Source organism: Ammospiza caudacuta, chromosome 22 (genome assembly GCF_027887145.1).
Source record: "Ammospiza caudacuta isolate bAmmCau1 chromosome 22, bAmmCau1.pri, whole genome shotgun sequence".
Taxonomy (NCBI): Eukaryota; Metazoa; Chordata; class Aves; order Passeriformes; family Passerellidae; genus Ammospiza; species Ammospiza caudacuta.
The window spans coordinates 6,371,719-6,391,697 of NC_080614.1; the positions used below are offsets into that span (position 1 = coordinate 6,371,719).

Here is a 19,979-nt window from a genome sequence, read left to right on the forward strand (position 1 = left end):
GTTGCCTGTTTAGGAGGAGAGATGCTTTTCCCTTTTTTCAGAGTTTCTAACTGTGAGCAGAGTGGGTCAGTGCATTTTTGGAGAGCTGCACTGGGCAGTGATTACAGCACCCAAGCACCCCTCTGGAATTCTGTCTGTCCTTGGTCTTGTTTCCCCTCTCCCTGTCCCAGATCACTTCCTGCTGTGCAGGGATTTTCTTGGTTCCCACCAAAATGCTGCAATTTGCAGGAATCCATTGGGATCACTCAACCCTGTGCAAGCTGCCCTGCCTCCATCCTCATCTGCTGGTTCATTTTTTTCCCAGGAATAGCCCTTGATGAAGTGGCATGTAAGGAAAGGTGAAAATAAGTTATCAGGGGAAAAAAAAACCAATTTGTTGCAGCCAGGGGTACTTTGTGGGGCTGCAGGGGGCTTTCTGTGGCTGGGGAAGGTGTTTGCTGGGCTTTGCACACAAAAACTCCACCATGTGTGAGCCCTCACATCCTCTCAGGGTTCCCAGAGGCTGGAGGGATCACACTGTGTTCCTCCCATCCCTGGGGAGGATCCTGTTGGCCTTGGCCTCCTCCAGTTCTTGCTTTTTGCACGGATTTCAAGAAATCACTTTGGGCTGCACCAAACCACCCCCAGCCCGGAGCTCGACTGTTCCTCATTAGTGACTTTATTGCTAAATAATTTACAGAATGGGGCCGTGCCAGTTTTCATTGGGGAAGCATTTCAAGTATGTGCAGCAGATTTTCTGCCTTCCTGGCGCAGCTGCCGGGGGGGAGCTGCCTCTCCCTGTCCTGTCCTGCTCTCCCTGTCCTGTCCTGTCCTGCTGCCCTCCCTGTCCTGTCCTGCTGCTCTCCCTGCCCTGTCCTGCTGCTCTCCCTGCCCTGTCCTGCTGCTCTCCCTGTCCTGTCCTGCTGCTCTCCCTGTCCTGTCCTGCTGCTCTCCCTGCCCTGTCCTGCTGCCCTCCCTGTCCTGTCCTGCTGCTCTCCCCATCCTGCTGCTCTCCCTGTCCTGCTGCTCTCCCTGTCCTGCTGCTCTCCCTGTCCTGTCCTGCTGCTCTCCCTGTCCTGTCCTGCTGCCCTCCCTGTCCTGTCCTGTCCTGCTGCTCTCCCTGTCCTGTCCTGCTGCCCTCCCTGTCCTGTCCTGTCCTGCTGCTCTCCCTGCCCTGTCCTGCTGCCCTCCCTGTCCTGTCCTGCTGCTCTCCCCATCCTGCTGCTCTCCCTGTCCTGTCCTGCTGCTCTCCCTGCCCTGTCCTGCTGCTCTCCCTGCCCTGTCCTGCTGCTCTCCCTGTCCTGCTGCTCTCCCTGTCCTGTCCTGCTGCTCTCACTGTCCTGTCCTGCTGCTCTCCCTGCCCTGTCCTGCTGCTCTCCCTGTCCTGCTGCTCTCCCTGTCCTGCTGCCCTCCCTGTCCTGTCCTGCTGCTCTCCCCATCCTGCTGCTCTCCCTGTCCTGTCCTGCTGCTCTCACTGTCCTGTCCTGCTGCTCTCCCTGCCCTGTCCTGCTGCTCTCCCTGTCCTGCTGCTCTCCCTGTCCTGTCCTGCTGCTCTCCCCATCCTGCTGCTCTCCCTGTCCTGTCCTGCTGCTCTCCCTGTCCTGCCACCAGCGTCACCTCCCCAGCCAGACAGGAAACGGCCCTGAGGAAGAACAAGGAGAAAAATCCCTGTGTTCCATGTCCCCTTGGTGTCCTCCAGGCTCACTGCTACTCAGGGGCACTGGGGAAAGGACACAGCCATGGTGATTTGGAGAGGAAGTGTTTGGGTTTAATTTTTGTTTTGTTTTTCTGGTAATTGTGACGTGGGTGCTGATGGGGGCATTTTTTTCTCCCCATGTCCATGATGCCAACTTAAGAGGATGTGTATTGGAATAATTTCCAATATAGATGTGGATGTCTCACCCCTGGAAGTGTTCAAGTCCAGGCTGGACTTAGAGCAACTCAATCTACTGGAAAGTGTCCCTGCCTATGGCAGGGGATGGGACTGGAGGGTCTTTAAGGTGCCTTCCAATCCAAACCATTCTGGGATTCTATGAAATCAATAAGCCAATCTGGGATGTGAAAAAGCTTTTCTACACCTGTTTTTAAAGGGGAGGGAAAGCAAAGTCAGACTCAGAGGAAGGATTGCAGTGGCACCTGCACAGCCTGAAAGTGTTTTGCAGGATGAGGGTGATGGGTGCAATGTGGAAATAGCAGAAAAGCACTTTATTGCACTAAATAGTGGGTGCAGCTGTAGGAAATGAGGTGCTGGAGCTTTCCTCCAGTGCTTCATATGGAGGAGATCCCAGCTGGGTTCTGCCAGGATACTCCTGCAGTGTAGCAGCTTGGAGGAGTGAGCAATCACTGGGTGTAAATCTGCAAAATTCAGGATTTGGGGCTGTGGATGGAAGCGTCATCTTCCCTTTCCCAGTCTCACAGTGGTTTTGTTGAGTGTTCCCTGAGCATGTGGGCGGCTGGAGGCAGAGCTGAGATGTGTGGGAGCTCAGGAGACTCTGTTGGACCCCAGCCCTGTCAGTGGGTGCTTTGGATAGGAAAGTCCTTCTTGGTTTCTTCTTACTATTACATAGTAACAACTATTTTTATTTTTTTAATGCTAAAGCCATCACCCAGTGGAGGCTCCCTGCCTTCTCCTAGTGCCTTCCCATCACATCCATCCCATCCTCCTTCTCCAGTCCCATGTGGTGCAGGTTTGCCAGCAGGGAGGGGCTGCCCTGTCACTGCCATGTTTTCTGGAAAAATCCCCTTGCCCAGGATTCTCCTGGGAAGCTGAGAAGCCTCAGAGAAAAGGGAAAACAATATTATCTCATTTGCTTCTCCTGTGTTTTGCTGCTTTGGAATGTGGTTTGGATATTGTTTACCAACAGTTGATTGTTCATTGGTTTAATATGAATTATTTCTACTTATTGGCCAATTATGACCCAGCTGTGTCGAGGCTCTGGAGGGAGTCACGAATTTTTTCATTATTATCTTTTAGCCTTCTGTCTGTATCCTTTCTGAATTCTTTACAGAATCACAGAATGATGAGGTTGGAAGAGACCTCTAAGATCATCGAGTCCAACCCATGCTCTAACACCTCACCTAGACTATAGCACCAAGTGCCATGTCCAGCCTTTTTTTAAACACATCCAGAGATGGTGATTCTACCACCTCCCTGGGAAAAGCATTCCAGTACTTTATTATTCTTTCTGTGAAAAATTTTTTCCTAATATCCAACCTATACCTTCCCTGACATCGCTTGAGACTTTGTCCTTTGGTTCTGTCAGAGACCAACCCCACCTGTCTGCAACCTCCCTTCAGGAAGGTGTAGAGAGCAATAAGGTCTCCTCTGAGCCTCCTTTTCTCCAGGCTAAACACCCCCAGCTCCTTCAAACACAGGGTTCGTGTTCCCAGCCCCTCACCAGCCTCGTTGCCTCCTCTGGACATGCTCAAGCATCTCAACATCCTTCCCAAACTGAGGGGCCATAGCTGGACACAGCACTCAAGGTGTGCCCTCACCAGTGCCCAGTACAGGGGCAGAATGAGCTCCCTGCTCGTGCTGGCCACACCATTCCTGACACAGGCCAGGAGCCATTCTTGGCCACCAAGGCACATTGCTGGCTCATATTCAACTGGCCGTCAACCAGCACCCAAGTATAGTTTAGTTTAGTTTAGTATTCTTTAATATAATATAGATCATAAAATAATAAATTAGCCTTCTAAGAACATGGAGTCAGATTCATCACTTCCTCCCTTCAGCGGGGGCTCAGAAAATCCCAGCAGCATTTCCCCAGGGTCTGGGTTTGCAGCAGGAGCTGGGGCTGTGCCGGACCTGGCTCTCACTTCCTGCCATTGTGTCCCTTCTTCCTCCAGCGCTGCTGCGGGAGGAGGTGGCCCAGCTGCAGGAGGAGGTGCACCTGCTCCGGCAAATGAAGGAAATGCTGAGCAAGGACCTGGAGGAGACCCACGGCAGCAAATCCCCAGAGGTGCTCTCGGCCACCGAGCTGAAGGTGCAGCTGGCACAGAAGGAGCAGGAGTTGGCACGTGCCAAGGAGGCTCTGCAGGGTAAGTGTGGGTTTCTCTGGGGATTGAAGGCACTGAGACAGCAGTTCATGTTCACACTCAGGTGTTTATTGTTTCTTATCACTAAAACAGTCTCACTGCTGTGAGTTCTGCAGCTTTTCATTAGGAGGCACAAAATGGCCAACAATCTCTTGGTACAAAGTCTTTTAAATCTAAACTTTCCAATTAAGAACTGACATCTAGATTATTAACCCAATAACTGATCCCACAGAGCTGCAATGGGGACTTTTCTGCCCAATTACAAAATGCCACCCAAACCCATGGAGAAGGAAGAAGCATGAAGAAGAAACCCAGGACAACACCCTGTGCCCTCCATCTTGCTCCCATCTACAACATACTAAAAATCCCCAAATCTAAATGTCTCACCAAGTGATACACCTACACTACTCTCTATAATCTATTTCACACTTTTTTGGGTTCCAGTCTATCTTGAAATCTGGGAAACTTTCTCCATGAATGAGGGTCAGAGTCAGTGCTGCCCTGGGGGTCAGGGCAGCCCAGAGCAGACACAGAAATATTCCCAGTGCTCTGGGTTTCCACAGGTAAGGGCTGTATCTCCCTCAGCTGCACCTCTCCCAGGCACCCTCAACTTTCAAAATGTTGATTAATGAGGGAAGGAAAAGCCAACATTTTCACTTGGGCTCTGCAGAGTGCATTCCTCAGCTGCTCCTGCTGGGGGTTTGGTGTCTCTGGGACTCCCCTGCTCTCCTGTCCCAGCCAGGGCTGGAGTGGGGCTGGCAAGGACTGGGGTGCAGCCATGGGCTGGGAAATGGGATGTGAGGGCTGATTGCACCACTGCAAAGGAATTCTTCCACAGCTGTAGAACAGAGCCAAGGCAGCAGCTGAAATGCAGCTGGTGATGGGCTTTGGGTTGGATTTGAGCCCCTCAGACTTGCAGGAGGGAAGCTGTGAGTTTCCTTGTGACTGCAGCTTTCCTTGTCCCACATGGGGTTCCCTCCAGGTGACATTCAGGCTCTCCTCCTTCCTCCATGCCTGCCCTTGGGGGTTTTTGTGTCAGCTGGGACTGTGCTCCCCCTTCCTTACCAGCACAGCAAACCCTGGGACTGGGGTGTGTGGAGCAAAATACAACATTGCAGCTTTTCTGCTCTAAAACCAAGCTGCCAATAAATGCAGGCAGGATGGTTTGTTAGCTGGAGCCAGGGGATGATCCTGGGCAGGGAAGGCTCTCACTCGTCAAACCCTGGCTCTAAATATCATCTGAAATCCCCAGCATGCCAAGTGTAACTTGCACTTGTCAGCTCATATTTGAGGATTATGAGGAGAAGCTGTCAAAAGTTTTCAGGCTCAGAGGCTGAGCAGCACGTGGGGAGCTGTGGGGCCTCTGCATCTCCCCCTGCCCAGGATGCTGAGATGCTCCAAGGCACAGGGAATTGGGCTGAGTCAGTATTTGGGGAAAGGACTTCAGGAAGTTTTGTTATCACTCTCTGATGTACAAAAATATCCTTATAAATCAGCAACAGAGAAAATACCTACAAAATCTTGTCTCCCCCTACACCACCACTGCAGCCTCAGGCAGCAGGAAATGCTCTGGGTTTATAGAATTGTAACTGGAGGAGAAAAGTCTTAATTAGGCAATATTTGCTCCATGTGGATGGGGCAGGGGGGATGTGCTGATAAATGCAAAATGCAGAAAAGCAGAACTATTATAAAACTAGTTAAAAAAAAAAATAAGAGTAAGAAGTCATCTCAGAAGCTGCAATGCTTCTGTGGAGGATAGCCCAGAGAAAAAGTGAGTTTGGCTTGAAAATTGAGAGTATTTAAGGAATATAATGTTGGGGGTTTATTGGGCTTTTGTTTGCCAATATTCAAGCCTCTGAGCTTGGTTTTCCAGGAGTTCTCTGCAGGTGTGGTGGCTAGGAAGAGAGAATCTCAGCTGACACTTGGATGGGCACACAACAAGAAGCTTTTCTCAATTGATGCTCCTTCCCTGTCCTGCAATATTGAGAAGCTTTTGTGGTTTTGGGAAAGTTGTCCAGGCTGGATCTGGGCTGGAGGCTCTGGGCAGCAGAGCAGGCTTGGCAGCAGTGACTGAGATGGATAACTTGAAAACGAGCTCAGCAGCTGGAGGGGGAAAAAAATCCTTTTTCTTTTCTGTGAAAAATTGTGCAGAGAGAAACGTAGCCAAAAGTGGAGGGAAAACGGCGCCTGGTGGCTGGGTCTGCCAGGGGAGATGGAGCTGCTGATGGACACAGTGGGGAAACCATGGCTCTGAGTGTGGGATAAGGCTGTGCCAGGAGCACAGGGAACCTTGGCCACACTGTCCTGTAGTTCAGGGATCTGTGTCAGTTGTGTCCTGCATCCCCAGCCCCACATCCTCCTCACCAAAGGCTGCCCCACACCAGCAGCAGAGGCTGCAGCAGCCCACGATCCATGGTGGGTCCTGTGGAATGTCATTAGCAGATAAATTATATTGAAATCTGTCATCATTGCTGGCTCTGAGCCTGGAAGTGCAGTGCAGCTGGTTCAGAGGGATCTTGGCTTGCTGGGCTGTGCTGCAGAGGGAAGCACAGAGGGTTTGCTGCTCAGGTTTGCGTTGGGGGTTCCAGCAGTTTTTAAGAGCCTTTACTTTGCACAGCCACACAGGGTTTGGTTTGTGATGGGCTCCATGAAGGGTGGGTTCATTGTCCCCCTTTGGAGATGCATTTCCAGCCCTTCTCAGCAGCATTTGGCACAGGATAAAGCTGATAAGCCTGTGCTGCATCTTCCCTGTGCTGTTTACCATGTCCTTGCTGTGCAGGGTAGGGGCAGGGATCTGGCCCAGCACAGGGTGCTCTGCAGGAGCAACTCCACCAGTTCCTTTATTTCTGTCAGCATGTGCTTTGTGCATCTTTAATCCACCTTTTTTCCTGGGCCAATTCCATCTCTTGCACTTTTTTATTCCATTATCATCCAATTAAAATCCCATCATGCTACATCCTACCTCCCTCTCCACTTCTGCCACATCTGGGACTCTGAATTGTGCTTCCAGCATTTGTGCAGTTATTATTTCCCCCATCCTGACTGGAAAGGTGTGGATGTGGTCTGGATTTCTGGTGTGGAAATCCCTGATGGGAGAAGTTGCAGACAGCTTTATTACTGCTGCTCCTGCTGTGGGCAGGGACTGTGCCCAAGTGCCTGGGGGACTTGAGGAGCCTCTTGGCTGGGAGACATCCATGAGCATGTGGGCTAATGGCACAAACCTCATTTGTGCCATTAGCTTTATCCAATCTGCTGGAGCTTGCCTGTGGGATTATCACACTGAGAGCAAACCTGGTTTCTGTTTCCTTTTTGATGCCAGCCTGGAAACCTCAGGCTGGCTTTCCCTGCTGCTTGGAAAGGCATGAACCAACTTTGTGTCTGCTCCATGAATGGGTTGTAGCCTGGTTTTCTCCTTCTCTCACCTTCAGCTCAAAGCTGTGATTCTTCAGAAATAGTATTTGGGCTGGGCAAAGTCTCATACAGAGATCCACAGCACCCTCAACTTGCTGCAGTGAGCGGGTGAGTAATAAAGAAAGGGTGTTCCAGTGGATGGATGTTCCAGAAGATGAGGTGGCATCAGATAGATATCCCAGAAGGATGTGTCACCTGGCACATGGGTGTCCCAGAAGATGGCTGTCCCACTGGATGGATGTCCTGGATAGATGGATGTCCTGACTGATGGATGTTCCAGCTGTGGACCCAGCCAAGGAAGCCATCTCCACCATAAGGACCTGGATCACTACAGAAAACCTATTGTTCTCCTTTGAAGACTCACCTGAAGTTTTCAGAAGTTATTGATCAGCTCGTTGACTGCTGGGTGAGGTTTGGAAAGCCCTTGGCTGTCACCAGCTAAACTTGCTCATGGAGAATTGCCTCACCTCACTTTTTCCTGAAATTTGACATTGGGCTCTAATTTCCTGCCTGCTCCAAACCTCCACAGCCCCAGGAGTGAGTGCTGGCTCTGCCTGACACCATGGAATGTTGATATTTTCAATGTCAAGATCTTCCTGCTGGTGACAGCTGCCCCAGGGACCTCACAGGGCTCTTTAATTGCAAAGCAAGGAGCAGCACTGCCATCCTGATTTTATGGGTTAGTCATGGTGACAATATTGGATTTCATGGCTACAAGGAAGAAACAGGAGGAATTAAGTAAATGTTAATGGGACAGGATGGGTTTGCACATTCTTGTTGCACAGGGGGTCTCTGGGGTTCAGAAAATGAGTGTGTGATTCAGTAAGTGAGAAAGTCAGCTCTGATTCTGTTCCTGGCATGAAAATTCACATTTTGTGGGGTGAGAGAAGGACTTGGAAGTGGATGGGAGTCATGGGAAGCTGTTCTTTGGAGTTCTGGGGTGTGCTGCATCTTCTGTCAGTGCCCTGGTGTGTATCTGGGCATTGCTGCCTCATCCCAGGAATGTGAAACTAGGCAGAGATGCTGCTTCTATGGTTCAAGCCGTAGTTTTTCATCTAATATCACATTAATAAAGGTAGTGAAACTAATTATTATTCATATGTCCTCTAAGGGAACCGTGGCTGGGTGGTGGGGCCAGGGGTTGGACATCAGTGATCCTTGTGGGTCCCTTCCACATCAGGATGTTCTGTAATTGGTATCCCCTTCATCTGACACTATTAATCTCAAAGAGAGAAGGGAGTATTTAGAACAGCCCCCATCCTGGGGGGGATGCCTGGGTTTAGGATACAGGAGGTAATTCCCAGCTGGAAGCTGTTGGATGGTGAGGTCAGCCTGGGGCCAGTGGTGGCATCACTGGGTGGTTCCAGCCCTGCTGCTGTCCCAGACAGGGCTGTGCCTCTCTAATGGAGCCACTGGATTTTGGCTCCTCATGTAGAACTGGGAATAAAAGGTGCTAAGTGAGGGGGTGGATTTTAGTTGTTGTGGCTGCAGGAGGGGCCCAGCTCAGAGCTGGTCCCGTTACCTCTGTGTCCATCATCCTTCTCCCAAAGGACCGAGAGAGGATCAAGTGGCAGGAGGTGGAAGCTCAGATAACACCAGGGCAGGGTGAGCTGGTGCAGGTGGGGATGGTGGTGGGAGCTGGGGGGTTCACCCAGCCCATCCCAACCCATCTCCCCCATCCCTTGGTGCCAAGGCTGGTGCTGAGCTGCTGAGTCCAAGGGGGGCTGCTGGGTCCCCCCTCTCCTTCTGCCACGTGCTTTGGAGGGAGGGGAAAATGAATAATGCAAGTAAGAGAAGTACTTTCCACTCATGGGCTGGGTTTAGGATTTCTTGCTTCTTTTCTTGGGTTTATGAAGAGGTCAGAGGTTTGTCCAGAGCCTGCTGTGCCAGTGGGCTGGGGGAGTTTATTTGGATACTTGTGGGGGTTTGGGATATAGAAGCCAGGCCCTGGATCATCAGATTAAAGGAAAAAGCCATTTTACCTCCTCAGATGGACACGATAGCCAGGGAAAATCTGCTTTATCCCTCCTTGGCTGGCCATGGATTGCAAAGGCTCGTTTTCCCCGACTGAGTAATTAGCTGGGCTTGTTTGCTAAGGACAAATTAAGCTGCTGCAGCAAGTGGGGCTCGGTCCAGGAGCTGCTGGCAGCCCTCACAGCTCACTTCTGCCTCACTTTTTATTTTTCTCCTGCCTTTTTCAATTAATTTCCTATTAATTTGGCTTGGAATGAAGTTCTCAAATGACTGATAAATCTTCTTTAAGCTTAGGAGCTAATCGTTCTTGGAGGAAGGAGAGCAATAGAGGGGAGCAAAAAAAAAGTCTGTTAATTTCATCAAATCTCTCAAATATGAAATGCAGTGAATGGTAAATTGTCCTGTTGGGTTAATAGGAAAAAATCTGATCTTTCAATACCCAAACCTCATAATCTTCTTGTAATACTGATACATTGGCATAAATATTGGTAAATATTGGTATATCAAAGCATATTCAACCTTGGGATATAGTTACCCTTCTTCTAATAGTACTTCAGAGCATTTTCTTTTTATTATTGGCAAATGATTAAGTGTTTTCTGTAAATCTTTAAGGGCCATGTACACTGCCACTAATTAAAGGAGTTTGTATGCTATAGGGGACTCACTATTTAATTAAGTTCATTAGGATTCTTTTTGTTGCCTCCAGCATCAGAGATTGGCAAATGTGACTTAAACTTTTGTAAGAGCCTCTGAGTATCCTTGAGGAAATTAAATTTTACATATATAGATACATATGTGTCTGTGGGGTCTGGACCCACTATGGTTTGGTCAATTTATCATTAATTTTTATTTTTTAGGAAGTTTTTCATTCCTGTGTAAGAACTGGGCAGGGGAAAGTGGTGGTTAAGTACACACAGGCAGTGGGAAAGGGCTTTTTCAAAGGCATGGGTGTGGTTGTGATTGTTTTTAGAGGGTTTCTGTAGGAATTTCCTAAGATGGGAATAAAGCAAGGGAAGTCCTGGTGTCGGAAGAGGCCGAGCTGTCCCAGGAGGAGTCGTGTTCATTGAAGTGGGCAAGGAAGGCTCCCAAGAGCTCCTTGTCACAGGACAATGTGAATTTTTACAGCATTTCCTACCTCATTTTCTGGTTTGTGGTGTTCTGATTTATCTCCAGTGCTTACTGGCAGAATAGTTGGTCCAAAGAGTTTCATCTCTTGGATTTTAACAGATAAAAATCTCTATAGTTCAAAGCATCTCCCTCTTCCTCCACTATTTAGTCTCATTTTTTTCCCCTATCTTTTTCTCCTCTCACCTGCAAACCCCCTCCTTTCCTTACAGTGTTGAGAGGAACCCAAATGTTCCTGACGTGCAGTTTAACCTCCAGATGAAGTGACTCATTACAGCAGGTAGAAAACACAGTGTGGGCTGAAACAGCTGCCTTGATTTCTGTAATCTGATGGAGAAAGGTTGGATGTGTGCATGGAGACATGTCCCACTCGTGATGCTGCAGCATCTTCTGGCAGCTTTTGTAGTAAACACAGCCCCTGGTGGCTTTGGGGTTGTTTTTCTTTGGAGAGTTTTGGGGGCATTTAGGGTTTTTTGAATAACACAAACAACAACTTGCAAGATCCAGTAATTCAATACAATGAGTGCAGGGACATTTGGAGGGGCAGAGGGTGTTTCATGGCATCCCTGAGTTAGCAGGGTGGAAAGCAGGGATATATAATGAAATATTTGTGATCTGAATCCTAAACTGGGCATTATTTTGGTGATGTGGGGTGTATCTGGAGCAGGGAGCCACAGGGCACTTCTGCAGCACTGCCAAGGACCAGGTTCAGTACTGGGTAAAGCACTGATGTACAGAAGTGACCAAAACTCCTTGTCCTACATGAGATTTCTGTAATTCTCCCTGGATTTGGCTTTCATGGCTGTCTTGGGGTCGGTGGTCAGCGAGCATCCCTCACTGGCGCAAGGAGGAGGGGAAACATGAGGGTTTTGGGTTCCTCTCCTTCCTTGAAACACCCAGCACATCCCACGTGCCTCTGTTCCATCCCCTCATCCCAACACAGAATCCCTGAGCTGGAAGGGGATGGGGACACCCAGAGAGCCGTGCCCTGGGCTCATGGGAGCACTCTGGAATCTGCCTCACTGCTAAAAATAAACTGGTTGTGGTTTATTTATCCTGGAAGGAGAGCAGCAGGTTTTCCTGTGCCAGGCCCTGAGGCTGAGGCTGCAGTTTTGCTCCCAAGCCTCCTTTTCCAAGGTCTGAGCTGCCCCTTGGAGCATGGGCAGTGATGAGGAGCGTTTTGAAGGGTGCAGCAATGGGGGTGAATTGCGCATCTTCTCCCAGCCCAACCCTTAGAACTGCAATTTTGATGCTTTTTCCATGAAAAATAAAAGAGATGGAGCCAAGGGGCTGCCATGCTGGAGTGACCCTGTCTCCCACAGCCATGAAAGCCGACCGCAAGCGCTTGAAGGGGGAGAAGACAGACCTGGTGAGCCAGATGCAGCAGCTGTACGCCACGCTGGAGAGCCGGGAGGAGCAGCTCCGCGACTTCATCCGCAACTACGAGCAGCACAGGAAAGTGAGTGCAGAGCCCACGCTGTGCTCTCGTGGCACAGAGGGCTGAGTGGGAAAGCTGGTTTGTAGTCTGGCAAAATCCCACTAAAGCCCCAGCTGGGCTCTTGAGGGGTTGGGATGACCACAGCAATTGAAGGTTAAATGGAGGAAGGAAAGCAGAGCTGGGGGATTTGATGTAATTTTAATCAGGTGCACAGTGAGCATTTATTTTTGGGGAACAGTTGCATTCTGGATCTCCCCAAAAAGCGTTGACATTCCTGTCAGCACAGAGCTCTTGTGACACCAAAGATACTGCTCGTGGTTGTGTGGTCCCCAAGGGCGTTGTGACAGAGGGGTTTTTAGTTTAGATTTTCCCTTGCTGATGGCCACCCCTGTCCCAGCAGGAGAGCGAGGATGCGGTGAAGGCCCTGGCCAAGGAGAAGGATCTCCTGGAGCGGGAGAAGTGGGAGCTGAGGCGGCAGGCCAAGGAGGCCACGGACCACGCCAGCGCCCTCCGCTCCCAGCTCGACCTGAAGGACAACCGCATGAAGGAGCTGGAGGCCGAGCTGGCCATGGTGAGCTGGATCATTTGTACAGATCTCAGTGCTTGCTGCAGTGGCTGCACTACTGCAAAAATGAGAGGAAAATATTCCATCTCTCAAAAGGAGCTTGATATCCTTGGCGTGGGGATCACTTAAAAATAACTTGATATCTCTGGCACAGCTGGGATCTTTGCTTGCCCAGGGGAGGGTGGGTTTGCGGTGCATTGTGTTGCTGCTTGTTCTGCTGCTCTGGGAGATGTTCACATGGTTTTCCCACTCCCCCACCACCACCTCAATGTCCTAATGTCCTTCCCCAGGCCAAGCAGTCCCTGGCTACGCTGACCAAGGACGTGCCCAAGCGCCATTCCTTGGCCATGCCTGGTGAGACGGTGCTGAACGGCAACCAGGAGTGGGTGATGCAGGCTGACCTCCCGCTGACCGCCGCCATCCGGCAGAGCCAGCAGACCCTCTACCACTCACACCCCCAGCACTCGGCGGACCGGCAAGGTGGGCACCCCTGGGATGGCAAATCCTCAGTGCCAAACCCCTTCTGGGGAGGAAAGATGGTCAAAACCACCCCTCCCTGTTGTAGTGTGGTTTTATACTTTGTAATAGATTTGGTTTTGTATACCCGTATTTTTCCCAAATGGTTTACCCCAGATTGTACCCCCTCCCTCTACCTGTGTAATCCCTTCCCCTTGCCGAGATCATCCCCAAATCCCCACCCTGGCTCTCTGTCAGTCACTCAGCATCCCATCCCCTCCATGTAGAACTTTCAGTCTAGGACATCAAGTGATTAGCCAGAGGCCAGGGGTCAACCCCCCAAGTGTTACCCCATATGCAGTCCTAAATATCTATCCCCCAGTATCCATCCCTTAGGGTCATTTATTGGTTAGTAAAATGTTATCTCCTTTAGGTTTCCACCTCTCTTTAAATGTAACCTTGGCACCTCTCCTGGGGCTCTCAGCAAGAGGCCCCTGAGGTGGTAGGGGCTCCATGGAGCTCCTAGAATAAACCTTGGATTAACCTCTGCTGAGAATCGACCCCTTCATTTTCCACCGTTGTTCCAGTGTCTCCTCTGCTGCAGGCAATCAGCCTGGCTGCCCTCTGTATCCCCAGGGATCAGCCTGGCTGCCTTCCATACCCCCAGGGCACAGGACAGTGCCCACCCCCCCCCCCATGCTGTTCACCATCTTGGGGCTGGCTGGGGTTCCCTCAGTGGCACTCAGAGAGACCAGAACATTTGGCAACCCAATGTGGGGCTCAAACCCACAACCCATGCTCTTTTGGAAATGTATCAGAGGTTTGCTGGTGTTCATTCCCTGTTTCCCCCCTGCCTTGCAGCAGTCAGAGTGAGCCCCTGCCATTCCCGGCAGCCGTCCATCATCTCCGACGCCTCGGCGGCCGAAGGTGACCGGTCATCCACGCCGAGTGACATCAACTCCCCCCGGCATCGAACGCACTCGCTCTGCAACGTAAGGGCCTGCCTGCTGGGGCTTTGGTGCCCTGCCTTGGGGAGGTGGGCTCTGGGCATTCTGTGGGGCCTCCACTTCCCAAAACCGCATTGGGTTTGCAGGGTGGGGCATGTTGGGGCTTGGCTGACATGGAAAGCTGCCTCCCTAGGGTTTATCCCAGCCCCACTGCAGTTCAGCTGCACAAATGCTGCCTTTTAACCTGGGGGTGGAGGATCTTGGGCTGTATCAGGGTTGTTGATTCAATGGATCCATCTCCTTGTGCCATAGGGGGACAGTCCTGGACCGGTACAGAAGAACTTGCACAATCCAATCGTACAGGTAGGGCACCAATCCTCTCAAATCCTGCTTGTGAGACTCCTTCCTGTGATAGAAAGTACTTGGGGGTGGTGGGTCAGAGGAACCAATTTGGGATGAATAGAAGTCATCCTGAATTGTAAGTCTGGGATGTCTCCTATTCCCATAATTTGCCCCAAAGTCCAGGTAATGCCATAGGCATTCACTGAGCTCAGGCCTATCCCAGTGTTGATTTTTATAAGGTCCAGCCAAAGCATGTTATTCTTCTGCATTTGGCCCTAAACATTGGGATATTTTTGCAATCTGGACAGATGCTCTGACTATTTATTCCCAGAGCTGGAATCCTGATCCAGTTGAATTAAAGAGGCCAAAATCCTGAGCTGTGGAGAGGGGGCCCAATTACACTGCAAATTCCACCACACAGGTTTCAGGAATGTTACTGTATTTTGGTCCAGGATTTTAACATTACTTTGGACCTGGATGAAAATATTTTGTGGGATCTGGCTGCAAATATTTTTTGGGACCTGGACTCAAATTTTTTGGGACTAGGACCACATGGTCCATCACCCTTGATGTGAGTGAAGGGGAAAAATGGTAAAGGAAAATCTGGATGCCTAAACTTGTGTCTTGTCCTCCCTCCCACAGTCTCTAGAAGACCTGGAAGACCAAAAACGGAAAAAGAAGAAAGAGAAGATGGGCTTTGGCTCCATCTCCAGGGTGTTTGCGCGGGGGAAGCAGCGCAAGTCCCTCGATCCCGGGCTCTTCGACGGGACGGCCCCCGACTACTACATCGAGGAGGACGCGGACTGGTGACGGCGCCAGAGCCTCTCCCGGCCCTGCACATGTACATATCCCCACCCACAGCCCGTCCCACCTGTGGACCTGTTACCTGTTGTCTTGGGAGCGATGCAGCTGTGTCGTAACTTCAGTTTTTTCCCTTTTTTCCTTTTTTTTTTGTTGATTTTTTCCATCCTGGTAACTCCTTTGTTGTCGCCTCAGTTTGTCCGTTTGGGTTGGGGTTTTTTTTTTTTTCTTGTTTTGGGAGGGTTTTTTTGTTCTTTTTTCTTGTTCTTTTGACAAAACTTGAAACTTGAAGGACTGCTGTGTCTCTGTAAATACGAGAAATATTGTGCACTTTGTGCTTGTGATGTCTCTTGTCCGAAACCGCTGTTTTCCGGAGCCCAGCCTGCGGGATGTCCTCGCTTGGGGATGAAGAACCTGCCCAGCTGAGGGATCTTAGAGAGAAAACACACAAAAACAACACCAAGAAAATCTCCTTCGCTGTGATGTCTTCCTGGCCGAGCCCCGCGGAGGCGACCCGAGCTGGTTCTTACGCCTGCCGGTCTGGAAATAAGTGTTTTAACGTTCCTTTTTAGTTGTTTTAATTTATTTGCACAAACCCAGAGGAGCTATTCTAACTAAATTATTGCAGAAGTTTTGGGATTTTTATATTTTTCCACGTCGGTTGGGATGGGGCGGGGAGGAGGAAGGGGGTGTTTGTACTGTACTGTCCTGGGATGTTGCTGTTGGGGGAGATTGGGGCTGTGGACCCCCCAGCCCGGGCTCCCTCAGCTGCCCCAGGAGCACTTAACGCCTTGGAAAACGCAAACCTAAACACATGCCGGGAGATCAGATGGGGGCAAGCTGGTGGGAGCTTTGCCCTCTGTTTTTCCCTGCTTTTGAGGGGTGCTCACCCTTTGCTTCAAGTAAATTTTAGGGGGATCCGGCACGAGCTGGGAGAAAGGTGATATCCCAGATATCCCATATCCCAAGAGGTTGCTCAGATAGGGCCGGCCACCCCTCTCCAGTTTGGGGTGTTACTGCCGTCAGAGGGGGCTGGGGAAATCGGTACGAGTCCCCACTAGGGAGGTTTTTCTGGCTCTGGGGTGATTTGGAAGCACAGGTGGAACTTGTTTTTCCAAATTCCTTGGAAATGCCCCCAAACCACCCCCCGGTGCGGCAGCCGCCTCCCCTCTCCACTAACACGTGCCGCGCTCTGCTTATGCCAAGATAAGTACCTTATGCTTTAATGCTTACAGTATAATTTTAAGCTCTTAAAAAAATGTATTAAGATTTATTTAATGAACTATAATAGTGTATTATTTTTCTTAATTCTGATACTTGCGCCCTGGTTGAAAAAAATAAGGGTATTTTGTCTTAAATCACAAACTAAACCGATGCCCTCGCGCTGTATATTCCATTCCAAGGGATGATGCAGAGAGGCCATGGAGGGGGTGACAGAGGGACCAGCCCCCCCAGGCTCTCCTGGGGTGGCAGACCAGGCTTTGCCCCATGGCATCTTTTCTCTGCAGAGAAGCATTTTTATATATTTTGTTGTTTTTTTTTGTTCTGTTCTGTTTTTTTTTCTTTGTTCTCCTTGCGTTTTTTATAATTTAAACTCTAAACCACCAGAACAGATGAGTGATCTCCTTGTTATCGAGTAGTTTCCTTTGCATTTCAGCTTTTTTGTAAATTAGGAAGTAATTCTAAAAATTACTAAGAGGATGATTTATTTAAAAGAGAACTTTGCTAAATAGCATATGAATTATGGGTAACATTAGATTTAACTTTTCCCCCTGTGAGCGGGGGAGAATCCTTGAAGGCATGGATGCAAATATAAAATTATAAAAGATCTAAATAAAGCTTATTTTAAAGTATGGATGAACTCCATGTGGTTTAATTGGAGAGCCTGGATGGGTGTTGGCATCTCTGTCCTGGCACCAGGGTGCAGGACACCCTGAGCACCACGTGAATTTTGGGGGCTTCAGGGTGATGGGAGGATTCAGGAGAAGCCTGGGCCAGCTTTTCCCAGGACCAGCTCCCAGCCAAATGCCTGCTCCTGGATGCAAAAATGCTGGCAGGAGGCTGGGACTGTCTGCATCCATATGAAGTGGGGATTTCAAGGGTTTAAGGTAAGTAAGGACTGCCAGGAGATGTCCTGCTTGGGTATGGAAAATATAATGGGAAGTACTAAGAACTGCAGAAAGTATGGAGAAATTAGAAAGTGTGCTCCAACTGGAAAAATCATTGTTATCAATGTAGAGGTTGATAAATTATTATTGTTGTTATTTTATTCAGATGATATTGGTCACCTGTAGGGGTGTGCCAGCACTTCCAGTGGGGCCTGATGCCGTTTTGGGGTCTATGGTGATTTTGCAGGCTGGAGCAAAGGCAACCTGCAATGAGTTTCAAGCCCATAATCAGAGTACAGATCAAGAAATGTACCTTTTCTTCTTTCTTCTTTTTCTGACAGAAACAGCCTCCTGGGTTTGGGAGCAGCTGCAGAGCAGGTAAGAGCCACCATAGTCTGAAATGGGGAGAGCTGGAACAAAGAAAAATAAGAAATACTCAAGAGAAGCCAGCTGGCTCTCCAACTCTATCACCTACAGCTGGAATCCAGCGTTAATGGGAACTACAGGTGGCATTAAAGGGCAACTGCTGAGCACAGCAAACATGAGCTGGGCACAGCCCATGGTGGGATTTGCTGCACTTGGAGCAGTTCCCTGGCGGAGATTTGGTGTTGTCCTTTGTACATGGGATGGGATGTGGGTGCTCATCCATCCCATCTGTGGTTTTAAAAGTTTTGGGAGCCAGGAATGTGTCAGAGCGCCACACCAGTCCTGGTAAGGCTTCTGCCCTGTGCTGTGGGAACCATGCAGGCCCTGTGCAGGGTGACACAGGTCATCCCCCCTCACCTGAGCCACAGCAGGCAGAGGGGCCACACTCCCTGTGTCTGTGTGTCCTGGGCTGAGGAGGGGCTTCTGGGTGGCTTTGTCCCCCTGACCTGCTCTTCCATGGCAGTGGAGGCTGCAGGAGCTTCATCCCTGCTGCATCCCCCATCAGCCTCATCCTTGCTGCATCCCTCATCAGCCTCATCCCTCCTGTATCCCACACCAGCCTCATCCCTCCTGCATCCCCCATCAGCCTCATCCCTCCTGTATCCCACACCAGCCTCATCCCTGCTGCATCCCCCAGCAGCCTCATCCCTGCTGCATCCCACACCAGCCTCATCCCTGCTGCATCCCCCATCAGCCTCATCCCTCCTGCATTCCCCATCAGCCTCATCCCTGCTCCATCCCACACCAGCCTCATCCCTGCTGCATCCCACACCAGCCTCATCCCTGCTGCATCCCCCAGCAGCCCGGTCCCTGCTGCATCCCACACCAGCCTCATCCCTGCTGCATCCCCCAGCAGCCCGGTCCCTGCTGCATCCCCGCCGTGCTGCTTGAGCAGCTCCGTGCTGCGCTGCTGCCACCGTGTGAGCAGTACCGCGTTCCTCCGCCCCGGCTGTGTTTGTTTTAGGTGTGACCGCCCCTCTTGGTGCACTTTGCACCGCGCTCGTTGTTGAGCAGCCTCTTGTGCTCACCGGAGCCTTTTCTCTGGCGAGGACTTTAGACTGAGAAAGGCAAATGTCCCAACGCCACGTGAAGGCACGGGGTGTTGTGTGGGATGTAGGGTACCCCACAGAGGGTGCTGTCCCCAGCACCTCCTGGTGTGTCACCCAGCTGTGCCAGTGCTGGCATCATCTCTGGGTGACATTACAACATCTCTGGGTGACATTTACCTGCCGTGCCACAGCCTTGCCCTGGTAACCCGTGGATCAGGAATGGGGTTGAGAGGTCACAGCAAGGAAACAGGGATGAGTCTGGGACATTTCCTGCCTCTACACTGACTCACCCCATAGCTTTAGTTGGTGATCTCCCCAGGCTGGATTTTTGGTGATAAAGAGCTAAACTCATGTACCCCAAACAGCTGAATAAATCATCAGGAGGTTGGTGGGGTTTGGCATGGGGTGGGTCACAGTGTGGGTGATCTACCCAAAAGTTGGTGTCAAGGGCTGCTGCTGAGGCTGCTGGTTTATTGCTCAGTACTGCTGAAAATTTGGGAATATGCCTGTAATTAATTCACCTGTTTTCAGTGTTTTCCCTAGAGGAGTTTTTCCCTGGTGCTGCTTTTAAAGCCAGCACTGAAGTGTGGCTGAGCCCTCGCCTGTGCAGCCCAGGGAATGCAGCAGTGCCTGACAGGGTCCCTCACTGCAGACCTCCTTTGGGACACCCTGCTCTGCCACCCTCCCTGCAGCTGTCCCCTCATCAGCCCCTGTCTCACCTTCCCCCTGCCCCAGCCTGACACAGCCACGAGCACCAGCAGAGCACGAGTGGCTCCACTCCATCCAGCTGGGACCCTGGAGCTGTGACAAGGCCTCCTATCCAGGTAAGGTTTCCTTGGAGTTCTGTCACTGCTAGTGATTGATCTCCCAGCATTTTCCTGTTCTTGGACAACAGCTCTCATTCACAACCTGCTCTTAATTTTGAACAGCTACATTAATCTGCTCAGCTTTTAAATACCCAGCTGCACAACACCACCGTAGCCCTTCTCTTCCAGCTGTGCTCTCCTCAAGCCCTGGCTCTCCTATTCCCAAGCCCAAACCAGACCTTCACCACAGGGATGCAGCAGCCCTGGAGCAGCTCCAGGAGGAAGGCCAGGTTATTTACTATGATTACAGTGAACAGAGTGCCTTTATTTACACAGTTTTCCAGCTGCAGACGTGCGAGTGCTGGCACGGTGGTCGGACCGGTTGGACCGGCACCGCCGGGTCCCGCAGCCCCGGGGACACCGGATCCTCACCCCGCCAGGAGGGGCTGGCAGGTCACACCCTCCCACCGGGAATGTGAGGAAATGCCTCCCAAGCAGCTGCTTTTCCTCTTTT

General features: G+C 50.7%; 1 protein-coding gene across 1 annotated transcript in view; it reads left to right on the plus strand.

The window, feature by feature from the left end:
• The window catches only part of KAZN (kazrin, periplakin interacting protein), a 227,097-nt gene extending 210,219 nt beyond the window's left edge, over window positions 1–16,878 (plus strand). Inside the window, exons 4-10 of the mRNA XM_058818765.1 lie at window positions 3,829–4,020; window positions 11,850–11,986; window positions 12,366–12,536; window positions 12,821–13,010; window positions 13,848–13,978; window positions 14,246–14,296; window positions 14,918–16,878. Of these exons, the coding sequence (XP_058674748.1) occupies window positions 3,829–4,020; window positions 11,850–11,986; window positions 12,366–12,536; window positions 12,821–13,010; window positions 13,848–13,978; window positions 14,246–14,296; window positions 14,918–15,085 (1,040 nt within the window). The 3' untranslated portion in view covers window positions 15,086–16,878. The remainder of the gene's footprint in view (window positions 1–3,828; window positions 4,021–11,849; window positions 11,987–12,365; window positions 12,537–12,820; window positions 13,011–13,847; window positions 13,979–14,245; window positions 14,297–14,917) is intronic.
• Window positions 16,879–19,979: the final 3,101 nt, after the last annotated feature.